The 16792-nt window shown below is 45.4% G+C and overlaps 1 protein-coding gene across 1 annotated transcript; it reads right to left on the bottom strand.

Annotated features, from left to right (window-relative positions):
* Positions 1–20: 20 nt before the first annotated feature.
* On the bottom strand, positions 21–16674 carry LOC115321837 (origin recognition complex subunit 1). The gene is made up of 14 exons (XM_029982100.3): positions 16494–16674; positions 15949–16076; positions 14815–14993; positions 14037–14262; positions 12859–13165; positions 9547–9774; positions 8478–8825; positions 7475–7576; positions 6996–7167; positions 6013–6270; positions 4558–4677; positions 2773–2951; positions 1213–1337; positions 21–921 (listed from the first exon to the last, which is right to left on the bottom strand). The coding sequence occupies exons 1-14, from the start codon at positions 16580–16582 to the stop codon at positions 764–766; spliced, it is 2619 nt and encodes an 872-aa protein (XP_029837960.3). The 5' UTR covers positions 16583–16674; the 3' UTR covers positions 21–763.
* Between the last annotated feature and the right edge of the window lie 118 nt (positions 16675–16792).

The following is a 16792-nucleotide window of genomic DNA, read 5'->3' as shown; positions in this document are numbered from 1 at the left end:
ACATATTCTCCACAATCAGCAAAATGGTAAAAACACTTTATTCATTCTCCTTCGTAAAAAGTTATAAAATTCAGCAGCTTGTACAAAACGTTGGCCCAGTTGGTGAAGCATACTGAACAATAAATAGAGTGAAGAATACACACGGAAAAGAATACAAAGTCGGGACAAGCGATAACTCATTTTTCTCCAGGAGAGGTGGACTGTCTTTTTCTTTTGTCCTTTTTTATGCCTATTTTCACTTCTGGATAAGAATGACAGTTCCGAGTTAGTGCTTGTCCCGTCTTCGTGTTCTTGTCTCTGTCCTTCAGGCTATTGTTCATTCAGCAGCTTGCATACAAGCTCTTGTCAAGAAACGCTTCAGCAAAAGCAACTCCCGTTTATCAAAATACCAACAAAGCTAAGAACATTCACACTGGATTTGCAAGGCAATGATTCTTGTACAACAAATGCTTATCACAAGTTGTTCCAAAGACAATGAAACTATACACTTTGAACGGTACATTTTAAGTTGAGCAAGTAGCACTTGGGAGAAAAATCAACAGCAAGCTGCCTTGAACAAACTGCAGTAAAAAGTGGCAGTGAGCTTGTAGATACATAAAGTAAGATCAACATTTTAAAAAATCGCTGGTCCATAAAACTTTTAAAAATTTACTTGTGCTATTCTTCCGTTCTTTTTCACTGAACACTTTCATATGGTTGTGGAATTCTGGCAAAGATCCACATTAAGGTCAACGAGCATCTGGAAACATTGCCAGAAGAGTGACTAAGCGTTCTTGAGTGCATAGTTGACGTCGTCCGTGTTGACGTTCAGCTGGATCTTGTAGAATAGGTCGTTGCAGCCCAGCTCCGCCAGGAGCAGACGACAGCTTGCCAGACGCGCACACACAGCGGATGCTTCAGAGAGGGTTGGGGGCTTGGCTCCTGCAGAGGTAAAAAGTCTTGACCTTAGATGGTTCGAGCTCAAAAGTGTAAAAAAAAAAATAAAGTAAAAAACAAGAATTAATGCAAAAGAACTTATAGTAGAAAGGACAAAGGAACTTTTCTGTGAAGTTTACCATAGGGCTAGCTAGTATTGCACCTTAATAAGCACACACACACACAAGCCTATGTGTCTTGTGTTCCTGTTTACCATTCATCAGGATGGAATACCATCTAACCCAAGTTAGAACTTTGTCTTCAGGGTTTGAAAGTGTTGAAATTTAGAAGAATCACCTTCCAGTCTACAGAGGGAGATGTGTTGCTGGTAGACGCTGGCGAAGGTTCCTTCTTCCACGCCCGTGCGCTCAAACTCCGCGACAACTGCACGCATGAAGAGCTGCTCCTGCAGCGCCAAATTTCTGCGAGACAATCGGAAAGCCAGCACTCAGAAACTCTCCTGCCGCAGCTGCTAGCACGCAACACTCTCGATGGTTCCAAATTGTTTCTACTAAACAGGCACTGACCATGTGTGAGAGTGACCAAACACGTTGGTAGAGGAAACACCTTTCTGAGGCTTTCGCATTTCTATATGACGGCCAGCAACTGAAATTCAAATGTAGGCACGCCTCGCTATTTCCATGTCGTCTAAGAACTAAGAAATTCTATGCATATCAAGTAATAGGGCTTTAGATAATTTCCCCACTTCTTGAAAGAAAAAGGAAATTCTCCCATACTTCACTCGTGTCGAGTCCAACTTACGGGCTAGGTTTTCCAAGTTGATTGACATCACAAGGCACGGAACACAAACTCCTGGAAATAATTCATCCACACAATCTTCGTTGCCTTTTACACGGACATACTAGCTAGGCCATCGAAAATTATGTTTTGTCAGTATACTACTAAGATCGCACCGTGGAAAAGACACAGACATCGGCTAAACGAATGTGCAATGTAAACTGGGAGTGGCTTTTGAAAGCTTACACACGTCTGTCTTTGTTCCTATCTGCCCCATGCATTCATTTAGTACAAAAGAAATGAAAAGGAACTAACGCAAGAAAATTTGGCAAGCACAACGAAACCACACTGCCGTGTGGACACAGTTTTAGAACTAGGGGGAATTGAGCATGCAGCTATGGTTCACGGTCGTATGAGTGTAGGAGGGGAGAGAGACTACATTAGCAAAGTTAACCATTATATTGCATGTATCATCCAGTTTACGAAGATGCATGCGTGACGACAGAAAAAAGAAATTGGTACTGTAGTTTGTTGGCAGGTCAAAGGACAAGGCCCCACCCACAAAGTTCTCGCGCTCGCCATGATTGGCGTTTTTTTTCTCTCTGCTTACCCCCGGTGCTCGCTCTGCTAAAGTGCTAAGAGTGGACGACTTAAGGCCCGTTCACACTCTTGTGACCACGTATGACCGAGAGAGACGAGATCTGTTAAAACTTTTCGAAATTTCTTAGGACAAGGGAACACACTGGCATTCTGGCGCCATCTATGTAGTGACCTTGGAACTACATTTCACAAGAGCAAAGGTTTCGTAGGATTTCAGATGTCAAACATGCGTAATACCTAGAAGAAAGGCTCGTTTATAACATTGACAAAAGTTTTCGAGCCAAGGATAAAAGGATAATGCACGAGAAAATTAGAAAATATGCCGGACCACCAAGTTTACACTGCTACCCAATAGATGGCGCCAGTGTGCTCTCTCGTAAGAAATTTTAAGGAACCCAGTTTTAAGAGGTCGCAAGAGTGTGAACGGGCCTTTAGTAAGAGGAGCTTTCCCTGCTTTTCTTAACTTGCAACAGACTAAAGATGCAGAATGCTGGAAAGCAGAAGAGGCCGAATGCATACTGCATTGCTATGATCTTGGGAGAGGAGAACATCTCCTGGATGGCTTGGTCTACATGTGCCATGCCCACGATGTGCCTTGACTTCTTCTTGGGGCTGCCTTGGAAGAAGAGCTCTGCGATCTCGGCCGCCCGGCGACAGATGTCTAAGGCACGCCTCGCGTCTCCAGACACTGCTGCCACCTGCAGGGGCATTTAATAAACGCCCGTTGGAAATGATGGCATATTAACATGCATAGCGTTCTGCACGTGCTCAGGTGTTTTCTTTTGAAATATCTCGCAGCCAGGGGCGCAAACTACCGTATTTACTCGCAGAATGAACGCACTTTTTTTTCCGAAAAATTGATGCAAAGTTAGGGGGGGCGTTCATTACGCGAAGTAAAATTTTTTCGTCCGTATTTACTCGCATAATGAACGGACTTTTTATCACGAAAAATCAACGCAACTTCTTATCTCTTTGCGCGCGGCGCGCGTCCCGCAACCGAACTGGGCTGTGCAAAAAAAGAAAAAAAAAAGCTCCTCTTGTCTTCTTTTTCATAGTTCCTTTGGTGTTTTTTTTTTTCGCCTGTTTTTCGCAAGCTGTTTCGTTTGCTTAGGCGAGTGCTTTTCCGCTTATCTTTCTTATCTCCTTGCGCGCGGCGCCCGACTCGCGACCTCCCCCCCCCCCCTCCGTAACCAAACTGCGCTGTGCAAAAAAAAAAAGAAGAAAAGCTCCTCTTTGTTTTTTTCTTTTAGTTCCGTGGGTTGTTTTTTTTTTCCTCTTGCCGCCTTTCGCAAGCTGTTTCGTTTGCTTAGAGGGCTTCTCCGCTTCTCTTTCTTACCTCCTTGCGCGTGGCGCGCGACTCCAAAGTCCAGACGGCGCTGTGCAAAAAAAAAAAAAAAGTTTTTTTTTTTTTTTTTTTTTTTTAGTTTTGTGGTTATTTTTTTTTTTTTGCCTCCTTTCGCAAGCTGTTTCGTTTTCTTAGAGGGTTTCTCCGCTCCTCTTACCTCCATGCGCGCGGCACGCGACCCCGAAGTCCAGACTGCGCTGTGCAAAAAAAAAAAAGCTCTCCATGTTTCTTTTTTCTTGCTTCGGTTGGCTCTTTTTTAATTTTTTTAACGGCTTTTGCAAGGCGTTTTGTTCGCCCATGCTGCCCATGCATTCGCGACCTCGCTGCACCAGGATAGAAAAGTGCGTTCATTTCGTGCGCGTGGGGGGAGGGGGTCAAATTTTTGACGTCGGAGTTGGGGGTGCGTTTATTACGCGGGTGAAAAAAAAAGTCGAAATTTTGTGAGCCGACTTGGGGGGTGCGTTCATTACGCGAGTGCGTTCATTGTGCGAGTAAATACGGTAGTTCTTGAGTATTGCACATTTTGATCAGCGTGCGAGATTTATCTGCGCGATCAACTTCTTCATCTCTAGTGGTTGACACAGGAACGGCTAGTAAATTACGCAGCCAATGAAACCATCTTTTACACACCAGGGTCGTGCACTAGATAGTGTTTGCGATGGGAATGGCCACATATATGCTAGTCATACAGTAACTACGGTGTTGCTTAAAATCACACTGATGGAAGTTCTTGCACCTTGTCTAGACAACTTCCTAAAAGCGTTGTTGGTTCAGAATCGCCGATCAGTTTTAACAATGCACTACTTAAACGCTTTTTTGTTGAACAGTTGCCTGCATTGCATTGCTGTGCTTTGATTTCTTGTGGTAGGTATTTCCTGCCTTAGTATTTACTATACAGGAGGCTGGCAGTATAGACATACTGTATACTAATTAAATAAAGTGGACGTCGTAATGCTTACCTTCCTTGCAACCAATTGAACGGCATCGGGATCGAAAGCTTCAAGATCCTGCATCCTCGACAGAACAATCTCCTGGAGCTGCTTGTGGTTGTATGGATGAAAGGTCATACGCGTGAGCCCCTGCAGAAAAAGAAAGACAATTGTATGCAAGCTGTAACGATTAGCACTATAACACCAAACAGGGTGAGGTCAGTGGAGCATCACTGCCCATTATCTTAGTGCATGCTCTAGGCATTAAAGGGGCGGTGCAACGATTTTATGATTAAAAAAATTTTCATCTCGTAATTTTTACGTTGTTTATCGTGTCCAAGAGGACAGAGAAAACACCTCCTTCATTAAAAATGTCGCGATTCCGCTGCATAATCGCAAAGCAAAAGTTGAGCTTTTTCCCCCCCCTGCAGCCCCAAGTGGCAGCCGAAGGAACTGCGGCAAAAAGATTATGTGACCTCGCTCGGCTCTAAGTTGCAGCCTAACGCCCGCTAATATCAGTAGAGAGAGGGAGAGGAAGCGTCCTCCGAGAGAGCACGTGGGAACTTACACGGCACTCCGAATGAAGTCACTAGGAGGGGGACCACGTGTGACCCTGAAGGCTGGGAGTGAGTTGAGGGGTACCCGAAATGCCAATCTTTATCTTTTTTTTTTTACGCAACAACTAGGACACGCAAACGAAATTGGTTGTCTGTTCTTTACTTCAGAAGTGTCGAAGGCCAACTTCCAGAAACCTTTGACCAAAATCCGGAAATCGTTGCACCCCCCTTTAAGGCTCTCGCTACGATTTATGAAAAATATTCCAAGATTTTCAGTGACACGCCAAAGGTTTTGAGGACTCGAAAGCCATTGAGTCTGCCATTTTAGGAGCAACAGCCCTCAAAAGGATATTTTATCTCCTCACATTACTTTGCTGGTGTAATGTTTGAATGCAAACATCAATGCTTCTTTTCACATCTTCACTAATGCCTCACAGTCTTTGCATTTTGCATAGCTTCTTAAAAGTGTGACATTGAGAACATGTTATTTCTTCCTTATGCCGCCAATTTCCCCTTCAGCGAGGTACCTTTGTTTGAAGCGACGTATAGAATCATTCATAGGTCACTAGCAAATTGGTACGCTACAGCGCGCATTAAATGGCCTCGTCTAGCTTGGACCCTACTCCAGACAAGGTCTGCCGTATTAGAGTACAGCACAAGGGGCTCAATTAATATCCCGTTTAAAGGTATCGAACAACACGTACGCTACAGTTGCTGACAGAGAGATCGGCGTGTCCTTAAAATGCCCGGACTGCAACATGTGCTCCGTGCCTTTCGCAGTGCTTCAGCCGTGCTCGAGGTGCACGGGACGCCAAAGATAGACTTGCTACAATTCTCCTATTGTCAGCAACTAAAGCTCGTCTTTACTGTCTCTTATCTTCACCACGTGCGAGTCTACTTCACTCAAGGGCGAAGGTGGCGAACTCACCAGACGACTGGACACGCGGTTGGACATGAGTCTTTCGGGGAGGTCCATAGTGTTTGCGATGGTGAGAACAACGAGCCTGGAGCCTGGCCGGGAGGGCCATTCAAACAGGTTGTACATGACCTGCTGCTTGCGCGTCCACAGGAGGTCCAGCTCGTCGACCAGGAGCACCACGGGCTCGCGCTTGGGGCCGCGACTCTCGAAGCGGCGTCCCAGGAGGTCCGCAGCGTGCTCCGCCGTCGCCGTTTCCCCCGTGAGTGCCTGTCGAAGTAAAAAAAGCACACACCAAGTAAGCACCTCTTTACGAGTACAGAGAACAAACTACCCACTGAGTGAGCACTTATTAGTAAGTACAGAGAACAAACTCAAACTTTGAGCCGCAGGCATCTGCTCGTACATCCTACAGGAGACGCGGCAGTTGCTGCGGACACGACGACATGCCTCAAGCAGGTTCGAAACGTGTTTGCTTCGAGCACGTGTCTGCAGGCAGTTTGTGTACGACCTGTGTGAACCGTCGTAGGAGAAAGGAACACACCTTGGATAGTGTGGGCACGCTGTCTCTTGCAGACTGCGGCTTTAAAGAAGTCTCTGCACGTTTGTTATGCGTACGGGGTCAACAGAAAATTAATTTGCAACCTCAACAAAGCAAATCTCTTTACGAGTGGACAAGAAGAATAAGGAAGTGCTCAAATTTGTACTAGTTTGCAGCCATGTAGGTACGAAAAACTAGGAAACGATGCAGATTGGAAACTTCCAAAGATGCGTGATGGTCTATCAAGTTACATGCACAGGCACGTCCAAATTGTAAAAACGAAAGAGGGATATATAGAAGACAATACAAATGACACAATTGTCCGTATTGTCTTCCATGCCCCTTTTGTTGGTTGCTAGGTTGCAGAAGCTGCTACCTGATTTAGTGGGTTCAGCTGTATGCATCCACATCTATCCATCCGTTTGTGCTCTTTGGTAAAGTGGGGGGGACAAACCTTGAGGATGTGGCTGTAGCACTGAAAAGGCGTGGTCAGCTTCATGCCGTTGACCTCCACGAATGTGAAGGGAGGCAGGGAGCCACTGTCGACAGACTGCTGAAGCACTCGAATCACATCGTGCACAGTGGCTGTCTTGCCTGTGCCAGGAACTCCTGAGATGTACATGCACCTGTCCCCAAGAAAGGAGATTGCCTGAGAAACGATTGCCAGTCAAATGTTCGTACGAAGCGATGCTTTGGTCGAATTAATTGCCAACAAATTCTCCACACAATTGAATGAGCTGACCATACCATCATTGGGCTACTTTAAAAAATAATTGAAACTCGAAAGCTCGGGGAATGAACCCAGCCGCAAAGCTCAGAGATTTTCTCTCTGTTCATATACGGTTACAATGCAACATTGCAATTGCTACCAACAATGCCAATGCTGGTATGAAAGGTACACCGTGTACCACACTGGGTAGGTGGGAATCTTACCCGCCTGTGCCGTCTTGGAGCTTGCCGTCGATGAAGGAGTAGATGTCGGCAAACTCTTGCTCGCGGCACGGGAGGCATTCTGGCACAGCTGACACATGAAGCCTGTCGTTTGGGGGGAAATAAAGGCACTGATTTCCACAATTACACTTCATGGCTAGATGGACCGAGACAGTTATAGTTCTCTTTCAGTCCGGCCAAGTTAGAACTTGGGACACATTGTGGCTGCGAATGATTAAATGTGTTATTGTCCGCTGCATCTGAATGCTGTCTGAAACCTGTTTTGCCGAGGAAGGAAACTTTCATGGAGTATAAAATCTGTACTTCGGAATACATTCTTTGATTAGCGAAAACTTGGATTGACCCAGCATGTTGAAAGGCTATGTCGGGCCAACCAAAGCTGCTTAAAAATGCTGATGGCATTACGCTGAATTGAAAAAACCTGCGCTCCACATGCAGAGCATCTTGGTGAAGCAGCCATAACGGGAGTCATTGGTGCCACATCTTCCATGCACGAAATCAAGAGGAAACTGCCAACATTTGCACATGCGTTTTAACTGTAACTAACAGCGGTGCGTGAAGGCCCCCACGCCTGGTCTCGCAGAAGAACATGTCACCACCAAACAAAAGTGCAAACCAATTTGTATTAGCTTGAAATGCCTCATGCAAGAAACATGCAAAAGGCTTGTGAAAAGGATATATCAAAACAGACCACTGTCTCGTTTTAAGTGTTTTATCGTTATAAGTTAGCCTGGTCAAGTATTTTCAGTCCTTGTGTTCACTGTAGTGACTCTCCACTTCCGGAAAATAATGGTGCCATCTTTTTTCTCTTTACCCCCCACTTTTTATTTTGCTCCCACCTTCATTCCTCATGCTGCCATTGAACCTCCATAACTCATACTCAACAACCGCATGCAAATCGTGGCAGAGTGCAATGCATATGTTCAAGATGAATGTCATGACAATGAACACGTACAAAGAACGCGGCTTGGAAGGACACACTCACCTTAACTTTGCAATGTCGAGCGGCGTCTGCCGAACCGAGATGACGCTTTCACGTCTCGGAAGGGACGGCGTCAACGTCGCCGTCGATTTCCGCGCAGAGACTGGTGTCGTGCGAGCCGACGGTTTCTTGCCGCTTCCTCTCCTTTGCACCGATCTTCTGGAAACCTTCTTCCCCACATCTTCAAAGTCACTGTCATCCGAGGAGCTCGTATCGACTGCCTTGAAAACGGTGTCATCGTCGTCGTCACTCGTTTCACATTCCGGATTGGAGGCAAGCTGCAGCCGTTTCGGCTTCTCTCCCATGTCGAGCTTACGTCTGCTCACTGGCGTATGCTGCTTTGACCTTTCACTGGAACGAACAAGTCCAAAGATGTACGATTTTAAGAACCAACAAAAACAAAGGTGCACTTAAGGTGGTTATAGTTAAATATAGTGACCTTACCCGAGATTGGAGTTTTACTACAGGGCGAAACAAACACATAGAAGTTTCAAACTCAAAGGAGGCATTTATGTGTTTGTGACGTCCTGTAGCAAAACCCGTCTCGCGTGAAGTCGCCATGTACAAGAACCACATTGTGTCGCATGTCTGAGATTTCAATGACTGCCTATATAAAAGCTGTAACATGAATGGCAGGGTGCTGAGCACTATAGAAGGAATATAAATTTCCATGCAATGTGGCACATCTCCATCTTAGTGGCAAAATTTACCCGTGCACAGTACTCCCTCGAGCCACTTCACTGCAGCACATTGGCACGTGTAGAGAAGCACCTCTCACAAGTAGGCAAGAACAAGCGTGCACAACCAAATTTTGCTACAGAACGTATTGACACTTGGAACTATACAACTTAATGCACCACATGAGCATATGCATAAAACAGATTTGACCATTTTAACAGAAAAGTGTTAATCTCGCACGCGTTTCTTCCGAGAATACGGAGATTCATTCCCTTTTCTCACCGATTCTAGGTTTAAGCTGCAACCATACGCTAAACTTCGAGGAGTGATAGCCATGTTTTGCGACCGGCAGAGGGTCATCGTACCAACACGAAGTAGGGCAGGACAAACTCACCGGGTAAACACTTCGTCATCGCTTTCATCCAAAGAAAAATCGAGCGAGCGGTGGATGCTCTTCAGCTTTCGACCCGATCGTGAGAATTTGGGCGGTTCTCGGCGAGGCGTGTCGTTATCCAACGCTCTCGTTCCAGGTTCAGTCAGGCACCTCCTGGCTCTCGTTCCACGGGCACGCGTTGGAGTGACAAACACGTTGTCTTCAAACTTGACGCTTTTGGATGGCGATCTGCAGAAATAGAATGGTAATACAATGAAATATAGTCGTTGAGCTCATTCCATTTACCTGCACCTCCTGCACCAGCTGCATTTGCTGCACTACTGGCTGTAGTATTCGGTTTACGAGTGCAATCTATCTTAAAACACAGCCGGAAGTACATTGCCCTGCATTCTTATGCACCGTGCTACACTTATCTTTACCAATGCAGGCTGGTGCAGGTACATCAAATGAGCCCACTAATGTCTTCACAGCTAAGCTATAGTCGGTGATAGGTTAAAAGTTCAAGGAAGGCTCCTCCCACCTCTTTCCACTTTAGCAGCAAATGCTGGAGAGAAGGCAACCTCCTCTCCATAGTTCGCCCTGCTCAACTGCTAAAAGGTGGAAAGAGTTTCCCCTGAACTCCTAACTTGTGACCGACTATAGTCAGTCACGCATGTTAATGTGTGCCTGATAGAACCTCTCTATTCGCAACTCCAACGCCCTATAGCTGGCAGGGCGGTAGTTCCAAGATGGCAGAAGAGACAGGAATAGATTCTCCAGGATTTCCCAAGCGCCTGCTTGCTGACGCTGGTCAGTGCGCTAAAAATGATTGATTTGTCTACAAATGCGAAGTGGTTAGGGCAGGACCATATTACAGGTCATGGAGCATGCCGATATCTAAAAGCTGCAGAAACCTCAACATGCGAGCTTTGTGGTGGGCAAGCGCGTTTTAGGCCCTGACCACATCACTGTTTGTGGCCATTAGTGCTCTAAAAAGTGAGCCGCGCACGGTGACCGTTCAGCTTCGGAAGAGCAGCATTCACAGTATAATGTCTCCAAGTCACAGGCTCGCAACTCGCTCCTCACTGTCTCGGTTGGTGTATTGCAACACGTGATCAAACTGCTTTATGGTTGTTGATGGGAAGTTTGTTACCGGAGGCTGCCGTGCATTACAACCAGAAGATTGTGCTGTGCCTCTGAAGCACAATTTTCACCGCGCGCCAGGAGTGTTGTCGTGCTCATGGTAGCCAACAATAGCCTGCGGTAACGCTATGCTAAAACTGCCTATTACCATAATCGGCGTGTTTAGGGGTTTCATTTATTGCTCTATCAAAAGTATCCAGTTTAATATATTGTACATTCTTTGTACCATGTTATTTGCAATGTTGTGGCCCCTCTCACCGAAACTGCCAGTTCTAAGCTCTTGTCGCGAATGGCTGGCTAACACAGACGCACTTAAAATGCTTCGAGCATTTCTTTATTTGCTTTGTAATTACCTGAGAGCAAGTATGCACATTCTGTTTTTTGAAAGTACTTGAAAGAAATGGTCGTGTTTTTTGCAACGGCCTTAACACGCGAACCCATTCTTGATGTGTGTTGCTCGACATACTGTTGCGCGACAAGTTTTCTCCTACTTACGGCACAGAATAGACTTTTCGTAGACCGCATGCTAGAGCTCTACATTACTGGTAAGAGCGTTTGCGACACGTTGAGCCCGGATTGAATTGGCGACCATGCAAAAAACCGGAAATCCGCAGCGTATGTGATATACAAAAAGTCCTTAATGAAATTAGACATCCCGGTCCTTCAAGCAACGCTGTTGCAAGGTGGAGCACAAGGATTCCTACTTTAACGAGCTCACTTTTTTCGTTAAAATGGCTACAGGCATTAAGATCGACAGCCCCTGCTACTGTCCCCGCTCCTCTGGTTCCCCATTCGTCCACGAGAGGGCGAGCGGTAGACTGGAGTTGCGAATAGGAGGAAAGATGTAGTGAAGCAGAGTTGAACTACGCCTGCAACACTGGTACTGTAAGCATTTGAGGTGCCGATATAAAAAACATACTTTCGTTTCAGTTCAGTTTAATAATCCTCAAAGGCACTTCAATGAAGAGCATTACATAGGGGGGGGGGGGTCAGTACAAAATATTAACAGTGCAGGTTACTGATGTACGTATTAGAGTCGATGCCTCGAAAAACTGGCTTCACTATGAAGGCTCTGCCATAAATATGCAATGCCTTATGGTTGTGTAATAGCAGTTAGCCCTAAATGAAGGAGTAAAATAAGATAAATATCTGTATATTGAAACAACCCCTTTGCAAATAAAAGGTTTCTTTTTTTATTCCCTATCATGTGCATCTGATTCCACAAGAAAATGTGCACTACTGGATGTTTGTGATTCAGCAGCAACTATAGGAGCCTGTCATAAGGCACACAAAGATTGTGCTGATAGAGTCAGCAGTTGGTCATTGGTACTCTCCCTGTGCAACAAAGAAGAACCAATGGAAAAACTAGGTATTCACTAAATTGGCGTCGCCTATATGAAGGGTGATTTTAGAGCGCAGCTCTTAGGCGCCCGTTTCCGGCTTGAGTGGCGTCGCCGTCGGCGTTACCAAGGTCACCCCGAGGTCACGCGACCCCCCCCCTCCCCCCAAGGTCACGTGACCCCCCCCCCAGAGCATATTAAAGAATAAGGGGAGGAGGAGGAGGAGGGGTCTACCCTCCCTCCTCCTCAAGGGCTGTGCTCCAATTCGGCGTTACAGGGAGTTGTAAACGGCTTTCACTTTTTTGTTCCTAAACATTTTGCCTGTAGGTCTCAGTAAACAGTCAGGGGCTTTAATCTTATCTGTCCTGAAACAAAGATGCAAGGAAGGAGCATCATTAAATCCTAACATAAGCTGAGAGCACAGTATCCATGGCAATACACATCATGCATAAAGCATCACCAAATCCTTCATACAGCGGCAACAAGGGACAAGGATACAACAGGATTCAAGAAAAAACGACAACCATTCCCTTTGCTGATTTCAAGGTGGATTAGCAAAAGGCTACCACGAGGATTAAATGCAGCTGCAATGAGTGTGAACACAATTTTAGTGCTTTTACACATTTTACTTCGAAAGGGTACTGGTGGGCATCAACATTTACCACTTAGGAGAGTACCCCAACTGGGCACTTTCCACCACTATAGTTGTTTTGAAGACAGTCCTTTCACACAAAGAGAAACACAAAAAAAAAAAAAAAAAATCAACATTGATGGTTTCTTTACGCTAATAGCGTCGTGGGGTGTATGTCTTGCGAGCAATGTTTGTATGGTTTCTGCTACACACACGCACCTTTGGTTTTCTGCCGTGCCCTCCGAAGGCAACCTTTTCGAGATGCCTCTGCTTCGGTCGGCCGGTGTTTCCTTGCAGTGCCGACCTCCTGTCGGCGTCAAGGGCTTTGAGCAGTTCCAGCTTTGGTTCTCCCTCTTGACCTTCAGCGGAGACACCAGCCGCACCTTGCTGGGGGATGTCTCAGACTTCTGGAGACTTGCAAGAGCCAGGAGAGGGTCGTCTGCTCCTTGGACTCTGCAAGCGACACGGCTTCCAGTCGTCTGCTCCCCAGACTCGGGAAACAGGCTCCTAGAGCTTTTACATTTCCCTGCAGGAAATAACGACAACGAGAGAACACAAAGTGCTGAGAGAGGTCAAATTGATGCCTAGAAAACAAGCAAGCTCGTCACTGTCCATCTCCAAGGTTTCCCAAATTGAGGAATACAAAAGGAAGCAGAAACTCTTTCAGGTTGTTTCTAAGGTGAATAATGAATGAGAAATGAAGCCTCCTGCCCATCAAAGTGGTGCATCTATGTGCAGCTTGCTTGCCAAGCCAATTTTTTAAACATAGTCTGTCTTCCAGACTTTCCAAATAATAAACCTGGTGCAAAACATGCAGTGCCCCCAAGAATTCTGGGAACTGGCTGTACAGAACCAGCTGTAACAGAAAACAAAAGTGAAAGCAGGCTTGCAACTGCTTGCTGAGCCACTTTCTAAACAAAGTGTGTGTTCCAGACTTTCTTAAAAGAGCTGTTGCAAAACATGCAGTGCCCCAAGAATTCTGGGAACTGGCTGTACAGAACCAGCTGTAACAGACGACAAAAACGGGGCAGGCACGCAACTGCACTAACTTCTTTCTTGCTCTCTTTAGTGTCACAGTGTATATGCTGGGGAGCAAGGACACGACATTCCCATAATTCAATGCACACTTTGCTGTTGTCATTTTGGATATTTGCAATTGGTCAATTGGAGAGGAATCTTTATTATAACCTGAATTCAGTAATCTTTTTTTAGAATGTACAGGTATTCATTGAAATCAGGTCCCATGCAAGAACATCTAATCGTAATTTTAAATGACAGAGGCAGGCAATTTCTTAGGCATGCTTTCTCTCAATGATAATGGTTTGCTACAAAAGTATTTGAGTGTAGAGAGAATATAACTACTCTGCAAATGAAAAAAAATCAGACATAATACGTACCGGTTGACCGTGTCGAAGCGGTCATCTCGAAGTCTGCAAACCGTGAAGACGACCTCGGTGTTCTAGAGGACCTTTTGCGGCCGGCAGACGAAGGCGTTCCAGTGTCAATGGCAGGCACGACTGTCCTGCCATTGTACCTCCAGCGGCAGATGAAGAGCGGGTTCCCTTGTGCATCCGTCAGTTCAAACACAAATTCGGGCAAGATGTCGGGATTCAGCATCAACACCTAAAAGAGGACAAACAGTTACCTCATACTTTCTCAAGGAATGGTGCAAACCGAACAATAAAACCGTGCAAATCTCTGGTACCTGTATGGTACCAGAGATTCTGTATGGAAATATGTCTAAGCAATGCATAGGCTGCAGCAAAGTGCCACCACCCATCATTGTTGACGCATGGGGATTGTGATCAACAGGAAACTCACCTCCCAGCCGATAAAAGCACACTCATAATAAGAAGACAGACGATGGAGAAGTCAACTATACAAAAGCAATACAATTGCATCTGTCTCATCTAGATACTTTGTAAATGTAAACCTGGAGTGGCGAAAAGCTTGTTTTGCGGACAGTTTGTCCTGAAAAACGTCGAACAATCAAGCACAAAAATACAACCCAGCAAGCATGCATAATTCCGCAGACGTCTCCAGTACGTCCCAACGTTAAACGGGTGTCCTGTGGATGCATACAGGACAGCCGTGCTCCCCAAGAAAGAAAGGGCAAGAGGAGAAAAGAGTGACAGAGGACGCTGCAGGAGAAGAGTGTAACGTGCTTCAGCTCACAGAGCATTTTCCAAAGATGGTTTCGATGTCGACCGTGTCCGCCCATGCGGACCTCTCGTCCAGGAGTACCTCCCGGAAGTAGTCACAGTGTCCAAGGCGTCCCTGCTGTGTCGGCGGCAGCTCCGTGACCCTCAGGTACCACTGGACTGTCACAAAGCGGTGGTCCTTGCTGAGGTCTCCTGCAACGGTGGGTAGAGAGGACAGGTAAACGAGTCTATTTTCTAGCAACAAAATTTACTAGTGAAGATTGTATTGCACAAAGGCAGCGTTAAAACTTATAGCTGAAAAGAAAGAAAAAATAAACAAACAAATACAGCGGTGGATTATTTGGTCTAATGGTGTTATGTGGGGTACAGTTCCATCAGAAGTGCAGGGCTATAACAAGGAAACAGAAATCAACTTAAGTCAACCGCACAAATCATACATGAATCAATTGTTGAGTGGGACAGAATACGGACTTCTATCTACATGCTACTACAGCTACTACAGCTGCAATTAATAATTTTTTTTTTTGACGATTTTCATTGGAAACTACGATAGCCGTAATTGTAGTATGATGAAACCACAACTTCAAGGAACCTTCATACATAAGGTGTCACCATTTTAAAATTTCGATTAGCGACATTTGTTTCATGAGCAGGGTGTTGGGGTGCAAACTAGCTGGTAAAGATTAGGCATAACACAAACCCATGACGGCAAGTAAGCAAAGAATGAATATAGGTATGTGTTGCCCTTTGCTTGCATGCAGTCTTGGGGCTGTGCTATGTCTCATTTATTTTATGCTTATATCTGTTGCTATGTTAAACTTTTGGGCAAGACAATTCGAAGCAAACATGTGGGCTCCTGAGGCTAATACCCGCCAACCACGGACAGAAATGTTTGGAGCCATGCTGTCCTTTGTCACACTGTAACTATGCTACTAATTCTTTACTTGCTTCACTACAAGAAAACACCCTGCAGGCTGTTTGTGCAAAGACTCGCTGAAAATATATGTTATTTTAGTCAGTTAGTTTTGCTGTTAGGTAGGTAATGTTCAGAATAAAGAACAACGCGTCGGTTGTCAACTTTTTGACCCGGCCGAAGGCCATTCCAACGATCTCTTTAACTGCGAGTGGCCATCGGTTAAATCTTTACCGGTGTCAAAAGCGTTCTTGATTCGGCCCACGAAGCAGTTGCGCAGTTCTTCGGGGTCCATACTGTCGTCATCTCGAATCAGCACGCAGTCACCAACAGCGTATTCCGTGCCCGAAAGCCGAAACTTGCTGGAAACGAATAACAAAAATTGTTAATTCATTTCAACGAAGAAAGGGGGAAAAAAGGCAGCAAGCTGGTAAATTGCGCCCGTAATTAACTATATAAAAAAGGTCAGAGCAACAAAGTTTTAATCCAACGATCATTGGGACATTGTTATTCTGTCCGATTTTTCTTTTTATTGTTTCTGTCTAGGGTTTACTATGAATGCCATTCAAACCGAGAAAAAAAATGTTACGCTTTACGCAGGTTTTAGGGTCATTAAAAGTAGCATCAATACCAAGTTCTCGTGTTTTTCAAGACGGGTAACACAATTTCCACTGGTTTTAGTGAACTAAATGCCAAAGTTAGGGATCGGACATGTTTAAAGGGCCGGTACCCTTGTGGAAGGGGCCACGCTTCTATTATCTCTACTTAACAATATTTACCTGTAGCATCTGTGCTTGGATCGCCTGTCCTGTATGGTGAAATCACCAATCCACGCGAAGTCAGGAGGCGTACCGGACGAAAGTACCATGGTCGTTCTTTTGCACGAGCGCTAAAACATTCTCCGATCAAAATTGCTACGCCTGCCACCCCGATCACGACGCGGTTTATTTGTGGCGGGAAAACGAGCTCCGGCGGGGACGCTTCTCAAAAAGCTGGTACGGCACAAAACGAAAATCACAAAAAAATTTCAGGAAATGCAGCATTTTAAGCACATATTTGTTTATAACATGACTCACTA

The sequence above is a fragment of the Ixodes scapularis genome, unplaced genomic scaffold (assembly GCF_016920785.2).
Source record: "Ixodes scapularis isolate PalLabHiFi unplaced genomic scaffold, ASM1692078v2 PGA_scaffold12__126_contigs__length_90152505, whole genome shotgun sequence".
Classification (NCBI taxonomy): domain Eukaryota; kingdom Metazoa; phylum Arthropoda; class Arachnida; order Ixodida; family Ixodidae; genus Ixodes; species Ixodes scapularis.
The sequence above is the reverse complement of the archived record's forward strand: the minus strand, read 5'-3'. Positions and strand labels throughout refer to the sequence as shown.